The sequence below is a fragment of the Corvus hawaiiensis genome, chromosome 2, assembly GCF_020740725.1.
Source record: "Corvus hawaiiensis isolate bCorHaw1 chromosome 2, bCorHaw1.pri.cur, whole genome shotgun sequence".
NCBI classification, from domain to species: domain Eukaryota; kingdom Metazoa; phylum Chordata; class Aves; order Passeriformes; family Corvidae; genus Corvus; species Corvus hawaiiensis.
The window spans coordinates 61,070,925-61,097,502 of NC_063214.1; the positions used below are offsets into that span (position 1 = coordinate 61,070,925).

General features: G+C 38.2%; 1 protein-coding gene and 1 long non-coding RNA gene across 2 annotated transcripts; one reads left to right on the forward strand and one right to left on the reverse strand.

Moving 5' to 3' along the window:
* Positions 1–1,259: 1,259 nt before the first annotated feature.
* Positions 1,260–23,974, reverse strand: DNAJC15 (DnaJ heat shock protein family (Hsp40) member C15). The gene is made up of 6 exons (XM_048295365.1): positions 23,837–23,974; positions 17,282–17,333; positions 15,477–15,550; positions 8,746–8,822; positions 6,816–6,886; positions 1,260–3,688 (listed from the first exon to the last, which is right to left on the reverse strand). Exons 1-6 carry the CDS (start codon positions 23,936–23,938, stop codon positions 3,618–3,620), a joined length of 447 nt encoding a protein of 148 aa, XP_048151322.1. The 5' UTR covers positions 23,939–23,974; the 3' UTR covers positions 1,260–3,617.
* LOC125321926 lies at positions 23,931–24,896 on the forward strand. Its single transcript, XR_007201767.1, has 2 exons — positions 23,931–24,096; positions 24,359–24,896. It is a non-coding gene; the product is annotated as an uncharacterized LOC125321926 (long non-coding RNA).
* The last annotated feature ends 1,682 nt before the right edge of the window (positions 24,897–26,578 follow it).

The window sequence follows — 26,578 nt, forward strand, 5'->3', positions numbered from 1 at the left end:
TCCTCAGCCCAGCTTCATCACCAGTCTCACCTGAGCAGCAGGTCAGATACTGTGATTTGCACAGCCAGGCTGATGAGGCACCCCACAACCACAGATACCAGATCAGGCTTTTCAGGGAACTGAAGACACCAGGCACACAATTTGTTGATTTAAGGATGAGAAAAGTGTAGAACTGAGCAAAGACCTCGTAAGAAGAAAGTCGTTTTACACCTATACAGAAGCAAAAATCCAAGCACACAGGAGAGCAAATTTTGACCTTTAAAACTACCTAGAAGATCAGGCAATGGTTTTGTGAACTGTGCCCTTGTTTTTTTATGTCTCGATTCTATCCCTGTCCCATCCTAAGCCAGCAAAAGTTTTCCAAGTTGCACTCATGCATAGGCAGATAAGCAGATTCCACTGGGTCTTTTTGTAGATCTAGTATGTAAGTTTGCCTAACTCTGCTGTATCAAGGGTAAAGAAGGAAATATCAGGTAAAACTCCCAAGGACTAAGAGTGAAAACCAGGCAGATGAGCAAGCTCTGCTTCATTAAATAAACTGGGAATCACCCACAGCAATGCCATATAAATGCACTCAGTCCTGCCTGACCTCTAAAGCTATAGAGGATATCTGGGACTGGTTGTCATCCAAGTAGAAAAATACCTGGGAATTCTCAAGCGAAGAAGTTACAAATGAGTATTTTCTGAACATTAAAGCAACACATGAAAAATGAGCCTGCTTGTACTACAGATGGACAGAAATTGCACCAGAATAAATCAACTTCTACACACTTTTCCTACACAAAAAACATTTATGCATTTGACAAGCAAAGAAAATAGTCTCAGGAGGCTGAATATTTTTAAGATTAAATTACCAGGCTATGCTTTTAAAAATAGTAGCATCCTGTTCTTCCTAGCCCAGTTGAGCATCAATCCAGTTCTGCAAGGCAGTCTCCAAAGACACTCCTCAGCCTGCCATGGTGACTATCAGCAACAACAAACTGAGCAGCATTTCCATTATTTGCCTTTCCCTGTCCTATATTCATCCTTCTAAACATCATTTAGTAGGTAAAGCAAGGTGTGCAAGTAAACAGACAAGAAAAAATATGCTTTTGTATAAGTGATGCTTTTACAACTGCTCCTCATTAGCTTCATTTATTTTCCAGCATTTTCCAGCGATAGGATGAGCCAGTTAATCTCTCTAATTTTTTAATTTGTTAATTTATCAGATTTGTTAACTGGTCAGTAGTCGGCTTTGAAAAAAAAAATGGAGAAACCAGAACTGGAACTTGGTTTTATTTCTTTTTGTTAAGAAGGACAATCTCTCTCATAACTTAAAGGCAGAAAAAAGTGTTTTGTCCGAAATAATCAGATATAAATAATTAGATCAGGGAGGAAATTATGAGCGACAGAATCTCACAAAAAAAAACCCCCAAACCCTGTACTTCTTACAAAGACATGGGAAGTTCATTTTTAAGAACAGAGCCAAGTAGCCATCTTTAATGCATTTGTTTTAACTGATACTTTAGAACAGCTCTCTGCAACTCATTTTACTCAGGGAAAAAAAGGTAGCTATATGAAAACAACAGCTAGTCAGTTCAAAATCATTAAGCAGAATGTTTCTGCTACCTACAATTCACATCAATTTTGGTTTTGCACAAAGATTCAGAGCCTTACAGATTCCACTTCAGAAACTTAGGAACGCCACCATTTCACTTCTCCCAAAATGAGAACTGTCATGATTCTGTTTTTTGCCAATACAGACTGATATACCAGTGAAAGGAATGACTAATCCTAAATGAGCATTAATTGATGGCTATTCCTTTAACAAGAACCAATTAAAGCTACTGCATAGGAATAAACTGTTCTCATTAAAGTCTCTTGTATAAGAGCATTAGTTATATGACGCAACTATAGTACTTGTATAGCGGATGCTATTCCCAGGCAGGTTTCTCCCAGCAGTCTTTTTTGCTTTATCCAGTGAAATTGTGCCGTATGTCTTGCCACTCTAATTGCAATGAAGTCTCTAAAGTACTTAGAATTACTATTTTCTTTCAGGGTCAACTTAAAATTTTTCATCTCCCTTTAATGAAAGAAAGGGAATTGTAACAAAGTGTGAGGAACCTGATAAAAAAAAATTCATATTTTTTCTTCCTTTCAAGGAAAAATCCACATAATCTGAACATCCACCACTGGATGAATTACAAATGCATGTTCTGGTGAATAAATAATTAAAGCATCCAACCTCATATTAACTGCTCTTAGCCATCTTACCTCTGGCTAAATAACCTAAAAAATGGAGTGTCTAAACTTTATATTTGTAGCACTTCAGCAAGCTGTTTATTGTAACTCTAATGATAGAGTTTAAATGGACACTCCAAGTTTTTTGGTCTTGCACTGAATGCACTAGACTGTCTATGCTTAGGAGATTTAATTCATCTGCAGACAACTTACTGGTAGAAATCTGCAAAAGTCAAGTGCTCTAAATAGCATCTACTCTCTCACCTGTCAATTAAAACTTTTTCTCTTCAAAGTCTGAGATCCATGACTTCAGGATTCCCCAAAGCCAGCACTAGGTTGCTAGGATGCTACGTAAGGAGGGAGGTATATATGGTCTGGGATATGAAGCATAATGCAGAAATATGAGCATTCCTGGAGAACTAGCCCGGGAAACGCTCCTGGAGCCATGGGCAAAGCAGGTACGCTCCTGTTTGCTCCCTGCTGTACCAGTCCTACACCAGGCTCATGTGACCGGGCTGACTCAGACAACAGCAGTCTGGAATACCCATCTAAACCATGCCACATAGACCTACTTTCTTCAATCCCACTGCCATGAAAACCCTTGCAGAAAACCCCATGTTCACCCCAACTGCTAGAGATTAAACATACGCTGTGTCTTGAAGTAAAAGCATGTCTAAATAATTACTTGACTATTTCAGAGATCCTTTAATATGCAAAAGAAGTAACCAAACCCAAGAATCCTCCTTCATAGCTCCAAGCCCCATATACACACCTAGTGGAAGCTGCAGTCTGTAGTTCCATCACTCATTTTGTCCTGAGTTGCAGCTCTCAAACTGCACCCATGAACAAACCCTACTACTTCACAAATGAACAGATTCAAGTGTAGGGTGGTGCTGAAAACTTGCCAAATGGGGTCTGCTGTATTTCCTGTGACTCAATACTCTGTCACAGATTTTAGGGTGACCCTAAAAGATAGGGTTGTTTCTTTACTAATGAAGAAACAAGCCTATATTTAAGACTGTTTTTAGAATTTTAATTCAGAAGATCCAAAATTTAATGAAAGAAACAAGTACTTCCAAAAAAAGCACAGACAGTTAAGAGAACTTTGTCAAAGCTTGTAAGGGATCATAATTTTGTAAAAATACACAAAAAATGAGACAGAATCATAGAACATCTCAAGTTAGAAGGATCATTCCAACTCCTTGCTCCTTGCAGGGAAATAACTGTACATAACTTTACGTAACTGTAAAATATTTGTTTGCTTTTAAATAATCTTAACATTTTAATTATGACAATAGGTATGAACAATCAATGTTAAGAAACTGTGCAGAGCAAGCAGACATGAAGTTATTGCACAATGTATCTGCTGAATCTCCTATGATCCAAGGCTTCGGATTTCAGTTTTTGGCACTGGATTCCAACAAGTCTTTTGCTTCATTTATTTTTGTTGCTAAGTAAGGTGATCCACCTGAGAAGTGAAAGGGGAAAGTAATACTGTTTACACATTAGTATTAGTACCAAAATATCTCACTTGCAGCATCTCTTTATTACTCACTTTTATTAGCTCTTTCCTACACAGATCCTTTTGATACAAATGACATTGATAAGAAGTGAACTAATTGATAAGGAAACATGAGAAATGTAATCAAAACTGAAATCACTGTAGAATAATGCGGAACAATTTGTCTCAGAGAGAAGACTGAAATCTGAAATCACTTTACATCCTGTGATTTAGATCTGCAGTGGGATGCTACCGCAAATGTATGCAAGGTCAGCTGTCCTGAACATTCACTCAAACCTAACAGCCATTACTTCCACTCATCCTAAAAACTGAGAGGTAAATTTTAAAATAATTTTGACAAAGAATTATTGTGCAAGCAACTTGTATGCGAGATGCCCAGAGTTACCAGCCAGAAACCATCACAATAAAGATATTTAAACATGGTACACCTTCTAACTTCTAGTGCTGAACACTGTCACTGCTCTATGCTCCATCTAACAATCTGATTACAGTTCAGCAGTCTTTTTGTGTTTGGGTTTTTTTCACTCTCCCCTTGAGTGCCAACCATCTGGCCACAGTCACCAAAAACAACACTAAAAGGTCTATAGCAGTAACTTACCACTCACTGTAATACACCTATATTTTAATGTGAAAATGTGATTCCAGCAGTACTGTGTACTGCATAGCCTTTTCCAAGGCATTTGTTCAGCCATTTTTTTCATTCACCATTTCATTCATTCTATTAACCAGAAAACACAATGATAGAAGAAACATGCAGAGCTAGTTGCAGACATATACAAATAAAAACAAAAAGGTGAGGCTTGCTTAAAGATTTCTTTAGGACATTGCTGCAGGAATCCAAACCAGTATAAAGTCATTTCATGGTGTAGTAAAACAACTCGGAAAAAAGAATGAAGTTCTTTCCCATGGTTTGGTCTTGTTTGAGTGTGGTTCTAATAGGTAAGCCACACTGGAAGAAAGTGAGGCAGGGCAAGGGATGGGTAATGAAACAGCTATTGAAAAAGTAATTTTTTTTTTCTTTTTTTAAATCGAGTAGCTTTGTAGCAAGGAATAGGATTTACCACACTGACTATTGCTTCTTTCACACAGTAGATAAGAGGATCAAACAAATAGTAAAGACTAAAACCTGCAATAAACAATGTATTCCAAGTAATTTTTAAATGTGCATTGATTTTCTACATGTCTGGAATACAGGATCTTAAAGTAAATTAAAATCTGTTGGAAGTGTTTTCACTACATTTACATCCTTAAGTGCCATATTAATTTTGTAGCCCTCCAATGAGAGGAAATTCAATCTCATGATTGCCTAAGTGTTTGTTTGTAATTAAGGCAAGTCCAAAAGGTTTCTCTCTTCCTTTTTTTCTGTGAGGCAATGTTCTTTCATAGAATTGGTAACTGATAAATTAACACACAATATATCAATATAGAAACTCTTTAAAACTGAACGGTAAAGGTTAATAAGCAACCATTTCAGTAGCACTCTCTGCGGATGTTATTATGCAGATTTCTATATATTGCTTATTTATTTCTAATAATTCTCTCTCCAACAGTTTGGACCTCAGAACATATGTAACTTAAAATCTGAAATTACTGCCGTTTCTTCTAACAACTCCAGGTGGCAAAATATTATTTTAAAATTACACTATACCATTGAATATTATTTTTAAAAGAACATCTGTGCTACCCACAGCCAGAAGTGATCTATACACAAGCAAACAAGCCTCTCTGTCATGTCACGTGTTCAAGATTACTCCAGGCCCTCACTCTGCAGCTGAAGATATTACACAAGGTTTTTTCTACAGCCATGCTGGAAGAGTTTCAGGGGCACCAGAGAGGCACAAATCCCTTCAACTGGTGTTCCTACTGAGAAAATACTGCTGAGAAATCCTACTCTGTGTCTCACTGTCACGCAGGAGGGCTCACTACTTCCATCCAAACCTACACTGTGCCCAGCTGCAGGGGCATTAAAACTCTAAGAGTGCGGCATTAAAATCTTTGTTAGGGTCGTTGGGATCTTCCTAACAGGAACCACCTCTTCAGATCTCCTCAATATCCATCCACATGGAGATTCACAGTTCTCTCTGGTTCACGTCTCCATGTACTGCTACAACAAACTTAGAAGTTTGTTCTTAAAAAAATCTTGACCTAATAGGTGCTCTGGTGGTGAAGAGACTTTTGACCACTATAATATATTAGAAATGAAGAAGAGAATTTCTTATCTATGTCTGTGCAGCTTATCCATTATAGACAGAACAAAAAATGAAAGTTTGAAATCAAACAAGTAGGACAACTTTGAAACTGAACTGAGGGGTGAAGAGAGAAAAGAAAAGCATCAACTAAGCACTTCCTAGGGCCAGTGGTCACACTTACTTTTTCATTTTCTTAAAATGGGGTGCTGGTAGGGAGCTTGTAATTCTGTCAAAAAGATATAAAAACCCTCTGATTTCCCCTTTTGACTTCTGAAGTACAGTGCAACTCTTCACCATCTGTTATTTTAAAGTAGAAACAGCAATGAACATATGGGCTTTCTTTCTCAACCAGCTGTAGTGTAGTTAAAGTTATAATAATAGCCTTTCTCTAAGATAAATTTACATTAAAAACCCGGCCAGTAAAGCAACAGTGCCCAGCTTTACATTCTTTCCAACTGAATCCTATAAAGTCTGAAATTCATCAATGATTAACTTATTAACTGCAAAACATTTCCTCACAGAAAGTTACTTTTGTGCATGCAATTGGTCCATCACAGTTCAAAACCAGGAATTTTAGTTTAACGTAAAATTTTTATAGCTTACTTTTCCTTATTTTTTAAGAAGTTTTTGCAAAGAGTGGAAAACCACACTTCAACCTGAGCTCACAGTTCTAACTGAAGCAGCACAAGTACAGGAAAAAACTTTAAAGAAAAATGAGTAAAACAGGTTCATAAAGCTCAGTTTATCTGAGAGAAGCTCAAGTCAATAAATAAACAACAAATGTTTGCACTCAATGTGGTTATTTACACAGTCAGAAAACTTTAAGGATCTCATTTAAGCCTCTTCCTTTCCAGCCCTGCTTAGGAAAAATAATAATCATTTACCTTTATCAGGATGATTCAAAATCATGATTTTCCTATGCGCTGTTCTGATTTTGTCCTTGCCAGCAGATGGACTGCAAAAACAAATTGAAGTGCTTATGAGAAATGCCAGAGCACGCAGGCTAAAAATTAACAGTTTATACTGGCTTCAAAAATAATTAAAACTTGAGATTTTCACCATCTTGTGGACAAAACATAAAACTGCATCTCTGAGGAAGCAACAACAACAAAGGCATGTAAGACACAGAGAATGACATTTTTCAAAAGCCTGTGTATTTTACACATACAAATATCTTTCAGGTTTTTGTAAAATGCAATACATCCACTCATTAAAAAAAAAAAAAATTGATGGGGAAAGAAATAGGAAAGCCCCAGCAGTTCTAGGATATATCTGGTTGGTTATTCTAGCACTAAAGCAGAAAACACAATTTTTCCTCCAAGAAAAAAAATATTTTTATGACCAGTGACAAAACAACAAGCATTTAATATTATCCCATTTTGTTCTACTGTAAATATTTTTATAGCAGCTATAAATACTTCTTCTTTCTGCTGGGGCCTGAAAAAAATCCCTGTATGCGTTATTTTTGCAAAGCTGTTCAACGTGTTACATTCAGGGACACGCTGATTTACAGGTGCTACCTACATAATGCTGTTTACTTCAATGAAAAACATAGAATATGTATTTGGCCTAAAATAAACACAAAATATGTACCTTACCAGACAAATAACCACTTATGGATGCAGTATGCCAATACAGTAGGGCTGTATGCAAAAGGACAGTTTGAATGGTTCAGTTTTTTATGATATGTTAGCATGCAGAAATGAATCAGTGTTTTCCACTTCAGGTGACTTCTTAATCAGTGATGATTCAATTAATTAATCTTTCTGTAGATACAGCTTGAATGCAAGGTATCAGCCCAACTAAATTCCCTAGGTAAACAACCTCTCTAATTATTATTCTGTCACAGTGAAATTAGGGTATGTTGCAAAAATAGTTCACAGAACTGCATAAGAAAAGAATACTTCAATTAAAAAGAAAGTAACCTAGAAAGTAAGAATCAAACAGAGGGTCAAAGGTCTTGGATTATATAAATACAAAACCAAAATGATTTATCACACAATTATAAATAACAATCATCTATATTTTGATTTGTAAAGCTGTTTTTAATACTAAAAAGGAAAGCTGTTATATCACATTTAGAACCTCGGATGGCCAAAAGCATAACTGGGAAAAGTGGCAATTGCATGTTACAGAAGCTCATGCGGGTCTGCTCAAAGAAGCAACTGTGAAAACAGGGGTTTACTTCGAATTTGCTTAGTTCATGAGATACTGCTTATCTCACAATGGGCTCTAAAGATTCTTAATCACTATGAAACAAATATGTAATGTCAAAATCACATTTTCCTTGACTCACAATCTGAGTCACACCAATGTCATGCTGCCTTCTAACATTACCAACTGGCCAAGAAGTCTATCACTCTGGAGGAAACAGCGGATATGCTGGAGGGCAGGGCTGATGTTCAGGGGCACCTCGAGAGGCTGCAGGAATGGGGTGATGGGAACCCTTTGTGAAATTCCACAAGGATCGGCGCAGAGCCTGGTACTTGGGATGCAAGTGTCCCTTGCAATGCTAGAGGCTGGGAAATGCATGGCTGGGGAGTGGCTCTGTTGAAAAGGAGATGGGGCACAGCAAAAACAATTCTCCACTGCAGTATGTTACCATGCCTTCAATCCAAACAAAAGTCACATGTTTTATGAGCATTTTATTGTTTGCCTCTTAGTTTAAGCAGAATATTAGTGTAATTTATAAGCCATTAGAAGTCTTTTACAAAAAAAGTTATGGCTTTGGCCAGAGTATTGCACATTCTTGCAACATGCATCTGCTTCATTCAATACTTGCTAAACTAAAACATATTGATGCAACACACCTACCTTACACCTAAAATAAGACTTGCTTCTCGCCTACTCATTTTCTGTTCAAATCCTCCTTTATAGTATGATGAAAGACTCTAAAAAGAAGAAAGGAAAAAAAAGCAATAATTAGTTCATGCACAAGGTGCCAGGAACTAAACTGTATTTATATGACCTCATTCAGAGCATTACATTCATCTCTAATTTATTTCAAAGGCATGGAATGACTGCAAACCAGATAATATGAAAGGACTTCTGAGTGATAACACATGCAAAAACCAACTTAAAAATAACTATCTGTGTTTTCACAATCTTCTACTGCTAATAAGAGATATTAATAGCTACAACCATTAAAATCCTGACTATGGGCAAAAAAGTCCAGAATCAAAGTGCATACTAGCATAGGGTGGTATAGTGCCTGTGTTGGGGAGGGCATGGGAGGGAAAGCAGGATAATTGTTAAGAACAGCATTGATACCATCACAATGGAAAATGTCTGAAGTGGCAATACTTCGGCATTCACAGCTATTATGGACAATCACTCCAGATATTTCTACAAAGAAAGTAGGTAAAATACTCCAATAGAGATAAGAACAGATTTCCATGTGAAGGAATGTTACTTCAAAAAAGTGTATCATAAGTTCTTTGAAGGAACCCTGAAAATAAACAAAAAGACACAAGAAAAAAAAAACAAAAAGGCTTAGCATAAAGCCACAACCTCTATTTCAGGAAATCACTGAGCTGGAGAACACTGGAAAATAGTGAAGTATATGGGGAAATCCTAAGCCTTTACATCCTTCGTTTAGAACCAATGACTGACAACTATTAGATATAGGATCTGGAGTTAATTTTTTTTAAACTCACTGTCATGGGAAACTTTATCCACTGTTTTAAGAAGGGAAGAAAAAACAGTGGGAAAAGAACATTAAAAAGGAGATGGAGATGAGAGTAAATCATTACAATTAATCGTCATAGAGAACGGGTTGAAAGTATATTTGTCAACCATAAATATATTTTAAATTATGAAGAAAAACCCATACTGAACCACCACTGATGGTTAGCAGTGATCTCAATGCGAATGTTTCTGTAAGTCCCAGAGGTAGCAGATGTAGCTCCAAGCCTTGGGGAACTGGCACACAGAAACCACTCAACAAGACTGAAGTTTTTTCCTCAGTGTGAAACCTATCAACTGGAGGAAAATAAGCTTCTTTTGTTGCTATCAAAGGGAAGTCTGGCCCAAGAGCTGAGACTATTTTTAAGTATTCCCTTTACCCTCAAGTAAGATGTGCCTGGCCCGTAATAAAACACTCTTCTCACTAAATATAGCCATTCATATTCAATGAGAATTTTGCCTTATGCCTACACAAACTCTCTTATATAATTTCAAGCATTATAGCATTTAAAGGGCTCTGTCTATGATATCTAAGCAAAGCCTTTAACTAAGCTTAGGAGTGATACTCACCCAAATGCATGGTTCAGAAATACTTCACCTATTGCTACCATAAAGTCACATGCAACCACAGAAGAGATTTTTTAGTGCGCTGTTATGATCCAAAACTTATTTTATCTTCCTTCTTCCCACCCCAAACCATGAATGAAATAACCACTACTGTAACACTACAGGTATCAAAGCTGAAGCACCTGTGGACATGCCATGCCTACAAGGAGAATCTGCGGAGGAGCCATGTCTATAACTACAGGATAACACAAGAAGCCAAGTCTGTAATAGTGCACATGCACATGACAGGTTAGAGTGTGCAACACTAAGGGAACACGCAGGCTTCTCTGGTTCTCCAAAGGGAAATGATGTCAATAATTTAGTGGTCAACGGGTAACACCCTTGAAGAGCAGAACTGCACAGAAATTTGCAACAATGCCCAACAATTACTGCAAGCAAAAGAGAAAAGCACACTTTAATATTCTCGGAAAGGTTTTCCAGAAACATTTGCTCCCAAAGCAGTCTAGGTGCAGATGGTTTCCCGAATCCTTCTCTCTCCTTCAACGCTGACATACAATTCTAACTCAGGTTTGCTATTCATGTAGAGAAAAGCAATATTTGAATTTTCTTTAACACAGCTTGTCTCTGTTCTTGGTAGATTTCATCTAAAATACTATTTAAAATGAGAGACTAGGGAGGAATGGCTGTAGGCTTACATTCAGAAATATTTTTTCATGTTTTTAAAGCCTGCTTCCTTGACACTGTTCTAACCTTAGGAAGCCTTTGTTTACCTCCAAGAGGAATGAAAAAAGAAATTCTTTCGCCTGTGTCCTTTCACACACAAACAAAAACTGTTGAACTGGTCTTCAAGAAAAAAAATATTTTCTTCTCATAAGTGGAGGATGTAGCAACAATAATCAATTCTTCAATTAAGATGTCCATCCTTAGCAGAATTTAAAGTACAAGGAAATTACACATAAAAGTATTTTTTTTCTGTTGGCTAGAAAAAAAGAGGAAGAAACACTGAGAATTCATTTTAGGGAACACCTTGGCAAATTTCTAGTTCCCTAATGAAAGCCCTTTTGCACGCTACTCAAACTAAAACATTTTTTCCCTAGTTGTAAATTCTAAGTAATGGCTAGAAAGATATTTTTCTGTTATGAGAACTCCTTGATGAGCAGGCAATTCTAGACACTTGATTATTTATTAGCTCCAGCAATTGCAAAGAAAATTTTGTACTGCAAAAATCATTGAAATGAGCTCTTCATTTCTTTGTACTATTTGGGGGAAGGGGAGGAGGTATAATTTAATTTACTTAATTTCCTTGCACATTATTACTGCTCAGCAATTTATGTAAGTAAGTCCTCCTTTCTGAAAAAATGCTATTAATAGGTTTGGGGCATAGGGAGGGACAGAAAATGGCTGCACTTGCTTTGCAAATGTCTGCTCAGTCCTGCAAATTTTCGAAAAAGCAACCAGACAAGAAAATCCAGTGCACAGGGACCCTGACATCTTCAAGATACTTCTTCTTTCATAGCACAGGGAAAGCATAATCACCGTTTGTTTCCATGCCAGTTAAGACACTGAAAGCACCAAAACTGAGATCATGCATTACATTACATGGAGTAGTGAATTTTTCTGAAAACTCTACACGTTGCTGTTCCAGCACCAATACAGTCCCCTCCACCAAAAAGGTATCGAACACTAGAGGAAACAAAAACAAAAACAAAAACCAAACTACAACCACAAAATATTTAGAAGATGTGATATAATATAATGCACAATTTTGCTAATATCAACTTTAACTTCCTTAACTTTAGTAAGAAAAGAAACCTTATAAAATGGACTGCATTGTTCTCTGGAAACTTTATTTTCAATTAAGGACAAGAGAGATGGTTGCTATCCTTATCTCTCAATTCAGAACTCTCTGAGTCTGAGCAGAATCAGATCCAATAAGGGAAATACAGTGTGAAAGCCTAATGCTGTGCTACAGAAGACATCCTTTTCTTATGGAACACAGAATTTCATGACTGTTGGATTTGAGTATTTTGACAGTTCATTTGGCCTACAATTGCTGTTTCTGTCTTCAGTATCTTCTATGTATGTCTGTCTGTCTGTATATATGTATATAGGTATCTATTTTTCAACCCTCAGTATCACTGATTCCACAAAAAAGGTAATGAATGCTACTGAAATACTTGCTCTTTTATTTCACACTTTAAGGCAATATTAACATTCTAATTAATGGCATTAATTCTGAGGAAGGAAAGCCAAATGACTACTTAGAGCTATGCACCTTCTACTGCCAACAGACTCTTTTTACAACACAGAGAAACAAAAAAGTGTCACTGGCATTTGTGACACCAGCGACAAAACTAGGCTCAAACTAAAAAACATTTCTGTGGGAGCAAGCATTATGACTTGTCACAGAGTGGAAATGACAATGTTTCCCCTAGTGTCTTTCTGCACTGACAGAAAGATGGTAGAAAACTTCAAGACTAAATTACAGCAGCATCTACAAATATACATTCTTAAATATGAAGTAACTGTCTTAAAGTTAAATGAGAGGTAAAAATTCAGAATAAAGCATAACACTTTTACTTGCTTCTACTTAGTATTTTTGACTAAAAGATGAGCGCAGTTGTTGACTGTACACGTTATTTATTTACGTAAGTAAATAGGAAGTGTAAAATCCTCAAGATACAGCAAGCAGCATTTTAAATGATCATTTCATAATTGCTCAACTTGACCTTTCCCAAGTCATTTATTAGTGAGCAGGCAGAAAGAATAAACAGCACCTGTATTACCATGTGTGACTGGGAGCGACCAACATCAACTGTGACTTCTACTACAAACAGAGGAGGGGACTAATTGTAAATGGGGAGGAAGAGTGGGGGCTTACAGAGGAAGGCAGCTAGCTTTTGAATAGGCAGCTGTTTCACAGACTCTCAAGAAAAAGGAGACCATGAGGACAAGATTTGATTCTAGAAAGCGAGAATAAGCACGGACAATTATAGTGACCAAGTCAGGTGCCTTCAAACACCACAGAAATCCAGCAAAGTAACACTAAGCCCAGACACTAAAGGTCACGAGACGCCTTTTCCAGTAAGTACGGACAGAAGTACCAACTGCTTGATATTGTTTGTCAGTACAGTGTAAAGGGCAATAAGCTGTCAAGAAACATGATGAAAGTGCTAATTCACAGATATACTCAGCAGCTTCAAATTCCACAAAGTCATGTAAAACTACTAAAATAAGAAGTTTGGAGAATAACCACTTACACAGGACCTTTGCATTTAATGTTTTCTCTATTGTTTCAAAGAAAATAATTTCTTGTTAAGGGGAGAAGAAAAAAAATATTAAAAAATACAAACCAAGAAAGTAGTAGCTGTAGAGTAGTAAAAGTCAAATAATCTTGGCTAAGAATTATAAAAGGATCTTCAATTTGGACTATGGTTGTAGAAGAAAAATATTATCACTATCCTCATAAATATAAAGCCAATAAATATATACAGTAAATGGCAAACAGGAATAGAGTTTTTACTGTCTCCACTAGATCTCATCTTACACTGAAAACCTGTATTTTCAAGTTCAGAAATAGAATAGCAGAAAAGACACCCTACTGGAAATTAGCACACAATTCTGGGCAGAAAGGCAGGATGTGAAGGCAGACAGAGGATACTGCTCCAGGGACTAGGAACACTTAGAATGCAGAAGCTCCTGGTTTGCTCTTTATGGTTGTTCATGAATTCTGCAGGACTCAAAGTCACTGTGGTAAAAATGAGATAGGTCTGCAATGAACTTGGCTCAGTCAGTATTGAGGGGTACAGTTTCCAAGGAACAGACACCTCTCAGTGCAGTAGCATGCCACATTTCAGTGTGTTATAAAGAGTCACTGCCTGCTCTCTTATGTGAACATATCTGAATTTAGATTCTCTAGCCTATATCTACAAATGGCTAGAAAAAGAATTGCTGGAGTAAAACTGCTAGGGAGGGAAGGAGGAAGGGTGAAGACTGAAGCACTCCATACTCTGAAGCCACATGTACTGCTTGCTACATCTAGCAAGCCTGCAAGTCAGCCTGTATCATGTGAAAGCAATTTATTTCACAGTACCTCAAGTCCCCTCTGATGTTTTGGCAGGCAACATGGGAATCTCTCAAAAATTACTCTGAAATAGGAAAAAAAACCTGACATTGGTCTCACAACAGCAATGCAATAAGAGGGACAAAGAGCAAAAAAAGTGATCAAGGAGCACCGTTTCTGGCTGAAACACATGGCAAGTAAAAACCAATGTGGACCAGCCCCAGGAGGACAGTTGAACCTTCTACTCCCCAGGAAGCTTGCCTTGATCAAGCTTGCACCTTCAGGACATGAACACCAAGCACAGATGCGAATTGAATTTGGACCACAGTGTCTGTCTAGACAGGCTCAGTGTTGCAACTGGCCTTACCTTTAGCATATTTTGCAGGAAATAATAATCTGTAACAACTACTCCCTGAACACGCTCACCCATCAGCATCAAGAAGGGAATAGCATTCTTTTGCTGTGGATAAGTGTATGCAGACTATGAACTCTGAAGGAACACACTGCCACAAGCAGACATCTACCTCACTGGGAATTACTTCAATCAAACAGGAATGGAACATATGTATTTATTTACCAGAGGAAAGCATAGCCACTGAACCAGTAAGTAAATGCTCTCAAATATTCCCTGCATATGCCCCCCTCACAATGCTCTACTTCTTGATTTTTTACCTCCTCATTGTATTTTTTAACAAGGAGGGCAAACCGAAAGAACAAAAAGCTGGTTAAAAGTTCAAATCAGCCGGGGAAGAAGAAAAAGACAACTCGTATGTTAACCAGAACACAAGCTCTCCCATCTCCATGGCAACCCTTCCTAGAAGTTCATCAATTTGTCTCCTTGATATTTAACACTATATCTAAAAGACCAAATTCTTTCACTTTTAGCTGCTTGAAATGAAACTGCATGTCATCACTTTGCAATCTTTAGGAATTAGTGACTTTCTCATAGCACACTTGAACAATTTATCATTACACTTACTGGTAAAGGGTTCCGAAACAAGGAACATCAACAGAAAAAACTACAACTGTTTATCAATTTTGATACAGCTTTATCCATAGGGATTTAAAATATAGAAAACATCATGCCAGAACTTACACAGTAGGGAGCAGCCCCACCCTGGGAAAGGAATTATCTATGTGACACTTAACTGTATTTAACACAAAATATCTCCTTTCTGAATACTTGAAATACAAAATCATAAATTTATCATAAAGTAATATCTAAACTTACGGAAGTTGAAATCCTCTTTGCTGCCTCTGTAATTGCCTGCTCCAATGGTTTCCAAAGGTGGAAAGCATAACGACCTGAAAAAGATGGAGCTTAAATGAAATATTCAGTAAAATGTAAAAATACTCCACAAACAAGCTCCAACTTATGCTTGTCAGCTTACAGCAGAAAGAATTTTGGTTTAAAAACCCCAAACTATTGGGAGAGGGAGAAGAATTTTAGTATACTGCATCTAAAAACCTAGTCATGGACTGTAAAGATCCATTGTGTTTACTCACTATTAACTCACTAAATGAACAGATTTAAATACATTTCAATATGATAAATGAAGGTATCTGCCTCGTGAACTTTAAGAAAAAGGGCAGTTTGAAACATTAGCTTTGGATATACATTATTTATTAAATACTGTTCAAAGGTTATGTCTTCAAAAAAAGAAATCCATGCACTACTACACATTTCTTGCTGTGGTGCTGTATGCTTAATCACACACCTTGTAAATACTGCATTTTTAATTTTGTTACAAAGAGACGATCTTCTGGGATTCAGAGCCATTCAACTCCCCACTAGTACTGAATGTCTATAGCTAGGAAAGACTAGAGAGATCCCTGTAAGACTGTGTTCTCAGAAGTACAAAGCAGGTCCATCAACTTCAGAATCAAGATTTATGCCATGTTACTGGAGGATTTTCCATGTAAATCCTCTCTCTCCAGTTGTTTTAACTATTCATTAGCAATGTAACTTACTATTACACACAGTGGAAAAACTATTTATAAAATGTGGCTCTGCTTCATTCAAATAGCATCTTGCATTAACTCTTAAAACACATAACGTGTCCGTGTTCTAGTGATCTAAGCCTGTGCCTATGTTAACACAGAAGTTAAAACCACATTTAGAGTATCTCTGCTGAAATGCTGTGAAATCATTACCTCACTTAATGCTTTCTGTTAACCATTATTTCACTAGTTGACATTAATTCTTCAGCTCAACCAGCAGAAGAAATTCTAGGAGCATTCCTCTCCTGCTTCTATACAAACACATAGATAAGCCAACTGCTTAATGGGTGTATATCACCAAAGATTGTCTTTCCTTCCCCTAATCACAAAAACAACACAACTGTACCCACCAAACACCTGCTGACAGACTGTGCAAGTTGTTCATCTATTAAATCTACTCTTGGTGCATGCACTTGTACATAGCTGACCATGGTTGGTTTTGTATACCGAAAATAACAGAAATCGATTTGTGTATTTCAAAACAAGAACAGACCACAGTTATCTAGACCAAGTAACCCAGGGTATAAATCATGTTAAACTCATGCCCTGTGTTCAAACTAGAACCTATTTTTCAGAGTAACAAACAGTCCAGATGCAAAGGGTTCAGGTAATAAACAATGCAGTATGGAAACAGTATGATAAATCACTAGTCACTAAAACCTTTTATTTTCCTCTATTTGAATTCGTCGAGCATCACCTTCACATCACAGGATCTTGTTGCACTCTTCTGTACTAAAAAACCTCCACATTGCAATATGTTATTAAGTAAATAAGCTTTTCACCTTTCATTTTGCAGACAAAAAGCAGATGGATCCTTTTAGCTGCTGTCCATAAAATTACATTCTCCAGCTTTCTCCACCTTTTTCAAAAAGAATTTTGGAATTTATGACTTTGAAGGGACAGGAACTATAGGTGGACACAATTTTCCATAGTACTCTCAAGCAACCTTTCCACTATTTATATTCATAAAAATTTCATTAACCCTTTTGGAAACTGCAGCTCACAAGTAAGAGTTCCACTGATAATTTACCTTACCTGCAAATGCAACAGTTGCAACACCAAGTCCAAGTCCTATCATAGTCCTGGCCTAAAGCAGAGAAACAGGAATCAGAATAACATGCAAATTCTAACTTGATATATATACAACTTTAACAATGTGTATTTCTGACGTCTGATGTGGACATTTCACATATAACTTACGAGAATGATGAAAGTAAGTTCTGTATTCCACAGACTACATTAGATTTTATAGTTCAGTCCCATTAACCCATGCCAACGCATCAGGTTTAACTTGAACTACCCACTAGCAAATCAGAGAACACACACTGAAATCAGCTAACAGTATGCATTGATAAAAACACAAGGCACACAACCATACAGGATTACTTGAAATTACCTGCACAGACTAGTTCAACACAGCACATAACAGAAAGTATTCATTTATTACAAAAACATGAAGAACTAACTCAAAACTCCCATATCAGGTGTATGTATTTTCCTACACAGTGCTTGAAAAAAAATCAGGCACTTCAGGAAGGATAATAAGAAGTATCCCCGTGTTGATCAAGAAGCTGATAAAAGGTGTCAGGTAAACCTTGAAGAAAGGACTGACTTCTCACATGTTTGCAGAACTCAGGAAGGGTAACAAGCTCTTCACTTCTGAAAAGCCTCCATGTAATCTTTGAAACAAAGGAAATAGTCATCTGTGGCATTACCTGTCTTATCATATGACAGTTCAATAATGCCTTGAATTTTCCCCATGGAAACCTGAGAAATCAGATTAGGCTTGTTTATCTCTAATTCAAAACATAATGACAGTGAAAATGCTTTTATCACCAGACTGTCTCTTCTATATATGACTTACTTCCTCAATTATCCCATAACTGGTTTATACATTTTGTACAAGCAACTCTGACAGAAGGACTTAAAGCTCCAACTTCAATGTGAATGCCCTATTAACTGGATCTGGAGCCAAATGCCTTTGCCACTAAGATTTCTGGGGCTAAAATACTCTTTGATTGTACCCAATCTCATTTCCAGACAGTGGGAGTACAGTAAGAGTTCAGAAATACTGTTTTCAAAGCCTTCCTAGAGCTGGCTTAGTAGGGCCTAGATCATGGGTTGGCAACTTGCCCAGCAAACAGGTAGCTGTACAAGATGTAGGGCTGCGATCATGCCTAGTGGCTACTACAGCTTTGGCTTTGAAGGCAAGTGGCTGTGACTGCTGCCTGTAGGCACTGAGCTCAGGACAGAAGTAGTCACAGCCTCCTCTGAGGTCACCGAGAAGCAGCTCTGGATCTAGCTTCTGGATCCTGCAGATTTTAACCAAGTACCTACCTCCCACCTACCAGAGGGGGAATTTTTGCCTTAGAAATCTGCCTGTATATCCCATTTTAGTTATCTAACTCTTCCATTTCAGTGTAGTCTTCAGTCTCAATATTAGCATTCACTTCTGAATGCAAAAATAATGTAGTAGTTTTACGTCTGTTGTTCCTTTCAGTTCCACAAAATTTCCCCTCATCTTTTCCCCATGAAAAAGTTTAAACATGTTATCTTAAATGGTAGATGATGTGAAATTGCAAAGCATACAGTTCATCTCCTCACTAAACTAAAACTCTTTCCATTTCTTCTCACAAATCAGTTTTCCCAGGCTCTCAATATTCAAACATTCAAAAAAATTCCACCAATTTCTCCATTTAGACACAAACCACAAACAGCCACACTTCTGAAAATATCATAACCTTATAGCAATTCTGTATTATTCAGTCCCGTGGTTTGTAACCATGGAATAATATTCAAGAGTTTCCTGGACTTATTCAGACTGACAGCAAGGATCTTTTACTAAGTGGTTACAGTCAATTAAGAACTCAACAATGTGTGAAATAGATCACACTGGCAAAAAAAAAAAAAAAAAGTTATTAGCCTGTGATTGTCCAAATTAAGTTATACTTGCTTTGCCACCAAAAAGGTGGTGTAAGCAGTTTACAAGTCATGCAGGTTCCAACAAGGCATTAGCAGCAGACACCTCATCACAGGCAAGACCAAGCACAGAGACCAGACTAATAAATAATACCAGGATTCTGTTAGTTCAGTGCAGAAGGAGCTTAAGTGTTTTTGCTCAGTAATCTGGGAGCACAATGCAGAGACCCCTGAGGGCCTTTGACAGTCAGCCATGTCCGCTGGAATGCATTAGTCCAATCAGTGGAAAGCACTAGCAGGAAAGCTACTGCTGCCACGAATACACCAGGTAAAAAACACGGCAGTAGCTCTTGAATAGAAGCAGGATGCAGGATCAAGGGGAAAATGAAGACAAGACACAAAACTTGGTAAAAGTGGTACAAAGCTCAAGACAGGGAGGCAGAAAAGACTGTCCACACATTTAAGTGAGGTACTGGCATCAGAAAATCTGAGAAATACTGGTTTATGGTAACTCACCTCATTTGCATTATGAGCACATTAGAGAAGAGTCACTCGCTGCATATTAGCAAAGAAGTGACAACTTGACATATCAAAGCATCGTGAATGTCTGTTATGGCGTGAATGTATCCTAACTATACAAATGCCATAAAAATGGAATTTTAATCAGTGTGAGATTGCAGGTTTGGCTTTTAGTTGACATGGACTCATAAAAACAGGGGCAACTTCAAGTACTAACCAGTAAGTCCTTTTAGTCCAACTTGACTCAGTTTCCTTTTCCATGCTCACTCAACTCAGTTGAATATTTAAAAGAATCAGTCAAGGTTAGCCTGGTGCTTTGAAATGTAAAGTCCAGAGCTTTAATTAAATGCACTCCTTTCACGTCAGTATTAAATGAAAGCAACTCACTCTCTCTGTGGAAGGCAGCAGTTCATTTACAGCATGCTAATACAACTACCACCACGATCATTTTTGTCTCCTATTGCTTGAAATTGCATTTCATAAGGGATAAATAAATAAATACATACAGACTGACTTTCAATTATGACAGAATTGACCTTCCCCCCCTCCAAAAATGCTGTTAATAAACTTCCAAGATGTGGATTTTAAATGAAATCATTATGTTAAGATCCAAGAGGGAAAAATAAAGAAATAAAAGATTAAAAACTAACATCTGTCCCTTTCTTTATTTAATGAATCAGCTCCCAAAGGTTAGTCATCAACCCCATGCTATTCTGCTGATCTCAGGATTTTAATTTTACTATGTAGTTCAGTTTTCAGTAACAAAACTTGTTAAAGAAAACTAATGAAAAAGTTGTGCTAAATCTGCAAAACTTGAATTTTTTAAAATCTTTTCAGAAATGTGTTTAAGAAAACACAAGCATTAGAAAGGTAACTGCAAGACCTGATTTACCTAAGCATTTGGCAAAGAAAAGAGCACAAAGTGTATTAATTAACACACAGTATGTGGAGAGGTATACATCATATACTGTTAGAAAACAGAGACTTTCTGCTAATTCCCTTAATATTTAATTCTCCAGTAGCCTTAATTTTTTAGCAGAAGAAACAGGAAAGGAGGAGATATTATTTTAGCAAATTCCCAATCCATGGTTCTCTGCTAACTTAAATATACTCAAAAAATACAATGATATCTGTAGTTCTTAGCATTAGAGCTTTTTCTTCTATGAAGTAGAAAAAACTTAAATTTACAAACAAAAGGAGAATTTCAAATGCATCATTTTAAAACTTCAGCACAACACTCTTACATAAGACAATGGGCTGCAAGAGCCACCTTCCCAAATGTTAAAACCCATCTGCCTGCATAAGATTCGGATTTTATACTGGTTCTTCTACCACAACCAGTGGAACACCCTTCTCAGTCAAATGAAAAATATTTTGCTCCCCTCACAACTAAGTTTGTCACACACAGCAAGAGCCCTACAGTCTTTTGCCTCAGAAACCTACAGTGAGCAGAACAGAATAAAAAGCACGGAGAAAATAATAATATGTTCTCATGGGCTGAATGACATTTTGCAATTAATCCGTGCTTAATCACGGACCAGCAAAATAGGAAATACGTAGCTATATTCAAATAAATACACAAGTGTAAATTGCTTAACTAAACATTTTTAAGGTTTGTTTGTTTGCTGTGGGGTTTCCTTAGTTCTGTATGCTGCTAAGAAGTAGGATACACAAGTATATGAACTTAGTGTACAAAAATATTTCTGAAAATAGATTTCCCCTTAAATAAAAATTCTTGACGTGAAATATGAATAATTGTTTGGTTTGGAAGATAGTATAAGGCTTCTTTCTATTCCTCAGAAGAGTGGCTACAGTTTATTGGAATACTGCTCCAGAGCAAACCTTACTAACACTATATGGAGCCAGAACCATTTTGAAGTGGGATTATATTATAAACTATATGCAACCAATTTGATTTCATAAACTAGTGCTTTCCCTCCAGTCTTACCTTCCTATGAAATTTAATTTATTTTCCAACAATGAATTAAAAGTAATTTCAGCTAGATGCTGTTCTCCATACTGACACAATTCTCACGTTATTTTGTGTTCTTTAATTTACAGTAACCTCTTTGGTTTGTATACAAAGCTACAACTACAGTTCTGGATAGTTTTTCATAGGAAATTGAACCAGAAAAAGATTCACTAATAGAACAATTACCATAAAGTATTCAAATCAATCTTCTTTAGTATGTATTAATTAACAAAGGCTCTTGTGGGTGATCTTTGAGAACAGACTCCTCATGCTTCCACTGCTGCTCCTCCATTGCTCCAAATGCTTTTGTAAAACAACTACGAGTGTAAACGTAACCATGATCAAGTGACTTTCAGCTAATACCCTTGACCAAAGAACAAATTTCAATAGAAAACTGTAGACATCCAGATTTTAGTTCTCTAAAGACCTACCTCCATCTCCAGACCTCAGCAAAAACATGACAATACTCACAATAACAAAGCAAGCCATGCTAACCCCAAATGCAACTTTTATCCCAGATGGGTAAGAAGGCCCAAAGACTCAACAAAATTCACTAGGAATTCTCTGCTAGCATTCTCCAGGGAGAATGGCCGTGACAATAATGGGTTTCAGAGCCAGCTTCTTAAGGTTACACACTTCCTGTTAAATACACAGGAAGACTCTTCTGTGGGGAGAAAAAAAAAAGTCCTAGACTGTAGTAACAATGAATAAATAATGTAGAGAAGTGTGATTTTTAAAACCGTGTTTTAAAAAAAGTAGAAATATTGTAGAGACAACTTCACAGACACAATTAGGTTAGGCAAGTAAGACTTCTAAGCCATTTAAAAAATGTGGAAACTTCACCATCTGGGGCTTTAAGCCATGTGTTTTTCCCAATTGTCTCTTCCAATGGGAACTCACTGTTCCCTGAACACGCTTAAGAGACAGGAATGAAGAAGTGGGATAAAGTCCCAGCACCCTTCCTCTAGAGCACGATACAGCATAGGAAACTTTGGAGACACTCTGTCTCCACCCAGCCTGTCCCACATTACAAAGTACCAGATGAGAATTACTTTTCTGAAACAGAGCTCTACAAAACCTTCAACATTCAAACCTCCCAGTGGTAATACCATTTGCCCAGTGGGTGAAAATACATCAAGTATCACCTCTTCATGGAGGAACAACATTTTCAGCCTTGTTTGCAAATGCTGGGGCCAAAGTGTTCCCATGTACCCTGCTGTGGAATCCCCGAAGAGAAGGGGCTAATGTGTATGTTCCAAACACCCACTGGCTGTGGAGCCAACCAAGGACTCTTGGTAGTGGCAGACAAGAACTGCTGGTAATAACCGAGGATTGTTGGTATTAACACGCCATGGGAAAGATCAAGATGTAGCTGGAGAAGGGGGCCATGGGGAGGTAGGGCAGCAGTTTTCCTCATTCTAGTTCCTGAAGGTAAACACAACAGAGTACAGTGCAAGGATGAAGTCAAGAAGTGGGCATGGACTGGCGGGGGGGGGGGCTTGGGGGGGGGAACCAGACCACCAAAGCCCTCCAGCCCATTTCCAGATTTGCATAGAAAGCGAGAAACCTATCTTCTGGGCGGGAAAAACCGATCCATAAAAAAGTATTCCCAGGCGCCCCCAGAACATTTTATCAGCTGGACTGAGACTGGAGGCAGGACTGGTGATCTCGTTGACTCTCTCTTTTTCTCTCACTTTTCCTCTCTTTCTTTTTCTTTCTCTATTCCTCTTTAATTCATACATTCCTCTCTCTCTTCCTTTTCACCCTATCCCTTTATCCAAAACCCACTGCCGTGTGCTTACATAGTAGGTCAGGGGCCAACATTTCCACGCCAACCGTGTAATGCACTAATAAAACTTCCTCATTGATTGCGGACCCTCTCACTCCCGCTGTTCCTTTGGACCACGAGCATTTACGAACTTTGGGTGTGCCCTTCCCCTCACGGGTGGGGCGCCACGCCCGCTGCCCGCGCTGCAGCTCCACCCGCGGCACCGGGGCAAGGACCCTCCGCCCCCAAGCGCCCTGCCCAGCCCGGAGGGGAGCGGAGAATGCCTGTCCCCGCAGCCCCGGCCCGCGCCCCGCTGACACAAGTCACCCTTCACGCGTGTGAAGGCCCGGGGTGAGAAGGCGGCAGTAGCCGCCTTACGGCCCCGGGGGCGGGGGTCCCGCCATGCGCTCACCAGCCCCCGGTCCAGCTCGGCTTGGCCCTTGCCGGCGCCCGTAGGGGCCCGGGTGTACTCGGCGTAGCGCAGGCCCTCGGCAGAGGCCGCGGCACCCTCCATGACGGCGCGAGGAGGAGCGAACACTACGGGTCGGCCGGAGGGACAAACGGGGCGGCAGGACGGACCGCGAAGCGCCCTTCCCCCGCGGGGCCGAAGCAGGCGCGCCGCAACCCGGGAGTGAAGCGGGAAGGGGGAAATGGAGGGATAAGGGATAACTGGTGAGTGCATCGACAAGTAGGGTCAGGAGGGGGAAGAACACTTAGGCCACACGGAAATTATTCGTGCCTATCTCCAGAATACAGGATTTTAGAAAGGTAGGGAGGGACATACGTAAAGGAAAGAATAAAGCCTAATTAATCTGGGGAAAAAACCTACTAAAATGCATTTTAAAATTTCCATGCTTGCACCAGTTGATGTCTGTATATATTTTACTGTATTTACACTTTGATTCCTTGCAAATGCTGACACTTTGGATCACAGTTCACCCTTCTGGAAGTGCTCCTCAGCTGATGCCTCCCTGTGCAGAAGTTTTCCATCGCCTTTCGTCCAGTACCACAATCAGTAAAATTCTCCTTGCGTACAGCAGTGAAGTAGCTCTTCCCTAGTGCTGGTTTTCCTTCCCTCCTAGCTGGTAGTGCTGGCGATGGAATTGGATCATCTGCAGGTTGCTAAGCGGTGTGACTGGGCAAAAAGAATTAATCTTCTTACCTCCTATTTCAAATGACGATTGCTCTTCTGAGCATCTCTTAAGTATCTTTTTAAAGTACCATAGAGGTGAGCTGACCACATACAGCATTTCATTGACCTTACAGAGACATATAAATTTAACTTTATACTGCACAGAAGTAATTGGAAGTTGTATGATGATCCATTTTTCAAGAAATGCATTCAGTTTTACTTCTTCATTGGACATATAACATATGATCATGTGTGATTAATTTTCTTAAACCTTCAGTGGAATTGGATTTCTTAGAAACTTCAAACTTATTTTCGAATCAATAAAAATGTCCCCAACTAATACTTTTTTTATTCACTTATTTGCATAGAAGTGATGAAAAATAGCATGTCACTTAGTAGTTTCTTGATTAGTAAACCCAGCTTAAAAGATAATAAATTGATAGTTTTGGAATTTAGGGTCTATTCCTTAGTTTTCCAAGCTGATCTCTGAGACCCCTTAACAGGTCAGATTCTGTTCTCATTAATCCAAAACAGTTTTTCTGCTATTTTGCCCTAATACTACTGTCTCATGGTCACAGCAGCCAAGTTCTTCCTCATTTGTAAGTATCAGATCCAGAAGAGCATCTGCCCTTGACAGGTGCTTGATCACCTTTGGAAGGAAATTATAATCTATGAACTCAGGAAACATTTTATATCATTGTAAAGGTAGCAAAATTAGGCCCTTAAAGACACTGGGTCCTACTATGGTCCATACAAATACGTCCAGGCACGCTCGGAGATCGAGAACTGTGCTCGAAACGTCTTTTTCATATCACCAGCCACTTTCCACTGCTGCTTTCTGGACAGAGAGCCACAGGAAGCATAACGATTACACAGAGGAAAACAGATAATCAACACAAGGAAAATGTGTCTTCTGCCAGGAGTGAAACACTGTAGTTTGTTTCCCTTGGAAGCAAGGAGGGGAGGAATTAAAACAGCTGGGTCTTTGGTTATGGTTCTCTCCTGAAGCTCCTCTCAGTGTGACACAGCTGTGTGCTACGTTATGCACAGGATGGTGCTGGTAGAGACAATCTGTCCATTACTATTTAATTCAATCCTAAACACTGGTATATTCCAGGATATTGTCACTATTAATGTGTAGCAATGTTGTCCAGATTTGTTATGCCATTGAAGTTAATTGTCTGCATACTTTTCCTATAAATTATTTTCCTAAACAGCCTGTGCTACAGTATTCCATGTTGCAGTCAGGATCAATGCTGGCAAGAGTCTCTGTCAGGAGTGAAGGAGAATCTAGAAACAGATACCAAGTAAAATCTTGTGAAATTGATAACAAGGAGTGTGTGTGTTTGTGTGGGTGTGCGGGTGTGGGATTTTTACCACTGAGAATTTCCAAAGTACTTGTAAATGTAGCACCTGATCAGTGAAATTAGAATGGCAGGGACCAAAGTTTCATCCTAAAGATTAAAGTTTCTGAGGTCAGGCAGAGAAGAGAGTATAACTGAAAGTTATCAAGGAAATCATGAGGCATATCATATAAAACTGGTAAAGTCAGTACTTGAGCCTTGCTGAATTGTCATGTGCATACAAATGAGTGAAGAATAAATCTTCCCAGCCAAGATTAGAAGTTGGAAGAGTTAATTCTCCTACAAGTATTTATATACTCAGTTACTACAGTATACTGTATAAATTATATAATTACCACTATATATATGTGTGTGTGTGTATATATATATGTGTATATATATATATATATATATATATATATGTGTAAAAAGAGGCACGAGCTGTGGACTTCTACTAATTTCTTTAGGTAATGTATTTGGAAACATAACACAATAAAGAATGTAATGTTCTTTCTAGATACTGTAATTGTCTGTATGACACCTTTGGTTGACTAGGTACCACAAGGTGTATTATATGAAATCCTAAGCTGGAACTAATCATGGCCTTTAGGAATTCAAAGAGTATAATTATTCCTTGAAGAAGATGGTATATATGCCAAAAAGCTCACGTGTCTTTTGT